The sequence below is a fragment of the Rhincodon typus genome, unplaced genomic scaffold (genome assembly GCF_021869965.1).
Source record: "Rhincodon typus isolate 14 unplaced genomic scaffold, sRhiTyp1.1 hic_rhity00011018, whole genome shotgun sequence".
Classification (NCBI taxonomy): Eukaryota; Metazoa; Chordata; class Chondrichthyes; order Orectolobiformes; family Rhincodontidae; genus Rhincodon; species Rhincodon typus.
Window position 1 is genome coordinate 4,170 of NW_025976656.1, and position 3,156 is coordinate 7,325.

Below are 3,156 nucleotides of genomic sequence, written 5' to 3' on the forward strand. Positions count from 1 at the left end.
CTTGCACAGTAATACATCTTGGGGTGGGGAACAATCGTGTTCCCTTTCTCGGCAGCTGTCCCTTCCGAAAGCCAAACAATTGCACTCTGGCCCCTCCAAGAGCAAGGCGTTTGTCCCTCTCTCCACTCTCCACTTCCCGCCCCCCCCCCCCCCCCCCCCCCCGCCGCGCCCGCGTGCCTCCCCCCCACCCACGCACCCCCAGCCACCCCCTCCTAGGGGCTCCCCTCTGACTCACCCCTCGATGCGAGTCGGGTACATGGATCCGAAGGATGTCTGACTCTCATACTGAGAAAGGAAATGGAGAGAGTGAGAAAGAGAGAGAGAGCCGTAACCGAACCGGTGATGGTGAAGCACCTTCTATTAACCGATTCCCCCTCCTCCTCAGAGCGTAGGTGCTGTTTCCAGTGCCTTCTCGAGTGTTGTTGGAGCTGACCCTTCCAGGGCAAGCGGGGAGTGTGCCCTCACCCTCCTGCCTTGTCGATGGTGGGACAGGCTTTGGGGTGGTGGTGGTGGGGGGGGGGGGGGCGGAGGCTGTCGGGAGGGAGTTACTCGCTGCAGGATTCCCAGCCTCTGACCCCTCACGTCTGAGCTGTATTGTACTGAACCTCGCTCAGAAATCTGTGTCAGCCCAAATGACCTGTGTAGCTCTGCTACCGCTCCCCGCACCCCCCGCAAAGCTCGAGATGTTTCCCCCTCCCCCCAAACCAAATTTCGCCACCTGTCACGTTGGACTTTAAGCCTGTGTTTGAACGACTTTCTCTCTGCACCACTTACCCTGTCTCTCCAGCCTCAGCATCAAGCTGAATCTCGTTGAATCTCTCCTGTCTCCCACCCTGCCACCCAAAATTTAAGTCGTCTGCCACCAACCACCCGTGTAACAGGCTTTGAGCAGAGGGGCTGAATGGCATCTTGCTCCTGTATAACAGGCTTCGAGCAGAGGGGCTGAATGGCCTCCCATTCCTGTGTAACAGGTTTGGGAGGTGGGCTGAATGGCCTCCTGTTCCTGTGTAACCGGCTCGGGCAGAGGGGCTGAATGGCCGCCTCTGTTCCAGTCTGATGTGGAGAACGGAATTATACCTATGGCAATGGTGCCCCCATTGGAACGGGATCCTGTACCTTCGCATAGCAACGCTCCATGTGCTTCAAGGCTGTTTTGGGATTAATTGGATGCCCACAAGATACACAGAAAATTTGGAAATCTGCCTCTTCACTGTCACCTTCATTGACCTGTCAAAACACGACAGCACAAAGTTGGGAGGACAATGAAAGAGATGTGCTCAATGGACCCAAACCTCTTCCCGTTCACTCCCGCTCCACACCGTCCCAATGAACCCCAAACCCCTTCCCGTTCACTCCCACTCCACACCGTCCCAATGAACCCCAAACCCCTTCCCGTTCACTCCCGCTCCACACCGTCCCAGTGGACCCAAACCCCTTCCCATTCACTCCTGCTTTACACCGACCCAATGGAGCTACACTGCTTCCCGTTCACTCCCGCTCCATGCCATCCCGGGGGGGCCAGTATCCCGTGTGCGCACGCGCGCCAGCTCCTGTTGCTGACCTCCTCATCCTCCTTGATGGACTGCTGCTTGGCCTTGGCGATGATGGTCTCCAGGTCGTGGAAGCGGCGCTCCATGTCCTGTAGTTTGCAGCGGGCCTGGTGCTGCTCCCGGCGGATCTTCTCCAGCAGCTTCTTCCCATGCTCCTCGGCGATGCATGGACTCTGCTGCCACTGCTGGATCCGCTGGGGCAGGATCTCGTAGATCCGGCTGTAAGGGGGTGGAGGAGCATACATCAGGAGTTAGAGACTGCATGGAGTTGGATGGAGGGGAGGGGCAGGTGGGAGGGCGAGGGGACAGGTCTGGGGAAGACAGGGCGAGAGAATGGAGAGAGGATGATGAAGGGAGGGCGGGCATGGGGACAGGGGGGTTCCATGAGGAGAAAGGGCAGGGGGGAGCGTGAGGAGAAAGGGGACGGAGAGGGGTGCGGCGCGAGGAGAAAGGGGAGAGAATGAGGGTATGAGTAGGAGTGTGGAGGGCAAGAGGAGGGGGACGAGGTCAGAGGGTGAGGTGTGGGCTAGGAGAGAGGTGGGCAGGGGCAATGGGAGGGGTGGGATAGAAAGACTGGGCCTTACTTGGCAGCTAACTTGATGCCACACTCGTCAGAGCAGTACTTGGAGCTGTGGCGAGCGGGCAGCACACAGCTGGGTCCCAGGCACTGCCGCAGTCCTGCCTGCTCCTTACTGTCCACCTTCTCAGAATGCTTCACCTTCTGCTTGCGTTTCTGCTTCTGTTTGTACCGCCTGTGCTTCTCCTCCTGAGAGAGACGAGGGGGGGGGGGGGGGGGGAGAACAGCGGGGTCAACGGGATGCTGGGTGCACGCACGCGTGTAGCTTAAATACAAACTCCCCAACATCAACACTCTGGCCCAGATCCCCTCCTTCCTGATGCCCGTCACCCACTGATCACCGGGACAGCAATTGCCCCAGAGCCCTCACAATCGATCAGCTTACACCCTCTGCCCACACACCACACCCCCACCCTCCCCAAACGCCATGCACAGCAGATCTCTAGAAACAGCCAGCCATCTGTCAAGGGAGATGCTTCACACCCTTGGGCCCTGTGGTTCATGCCGGTCCAGTCGCTGTCATGGGGATGCTCCCGCCACGTAGCCAAGCTCAGTCTCACTCTCCACCGTGGAGCCATGAGGTCTTAACACGCAAGGGGAGAGCGAGAGAGAGCAGCAGAGATATGTAGAGACAAAGAAAGTAGGAAAGAGAGAAGAGAGAGAATGAGAGAGAGATCGATTGATAGAGTGAAGGAAGGGAGTTGGGGGAGGGAGGGAGTCGGGGAGGGAGATAGGAAGAGAAAGAAAGAACAGGTATACAGAAAGACAGATGGACAGAGAGAGGAAGGGAGAGCGATACATAGTGAGAGATATATAGAGATAATTAGATAGAAGAGACAAAGATTGATAGAGAGAGAAAAGAGAATGAGACAGATAGAAAAAAAAAAGAGGGATACATATAGTAAGAGAGAGAAAAAGATATATACAGAGATAGTGAGAGAAAGAAACACAGAGATTGATAGAGAGGAAAGATAGAAAGGGAGAAAGAGAGATAGAGAAAAAGAGAACGAGAGAGGAGGGAGGAGAGAC

At 56.5% G+C, this 3,156-nt stretch overlaps 1 protein-coding gene across 1 annotated transcript in view; it reads right to left on the minus strand.

Annotated features, from left to right (window-relative positions):
• Nucleotides 1-2,415, minus strand: part of LOC125482483 (CXXC-type zinc finger protein 1-like) — a 5,760-nt gene extending 3,345 nt beyond the window's left edge. Inside the window, exons 1-4 of the mRNA XM_048594565.1 lie at nt 2,135-2,415; nt 1,562-1,769; nt 1,117-1,227; nt 236-285 (exon numbers count right to left, since the gene is read on the minus strand). Of these exons, the coding sequence (XP_048450522.1) occupies nt 236-285; nt 1,117-1,227; nt 1,562-1,769; nt 2,135-2,415 (650 nt within the window). The remainder of the gene's footprint in view (nt 1-235; nt 286-1,116; nt 1,228-1,561; nt 1,770-2,134) is intronic.
• Nucleotides 2,416-3,156: the final 741 nt, after the last annotated feature.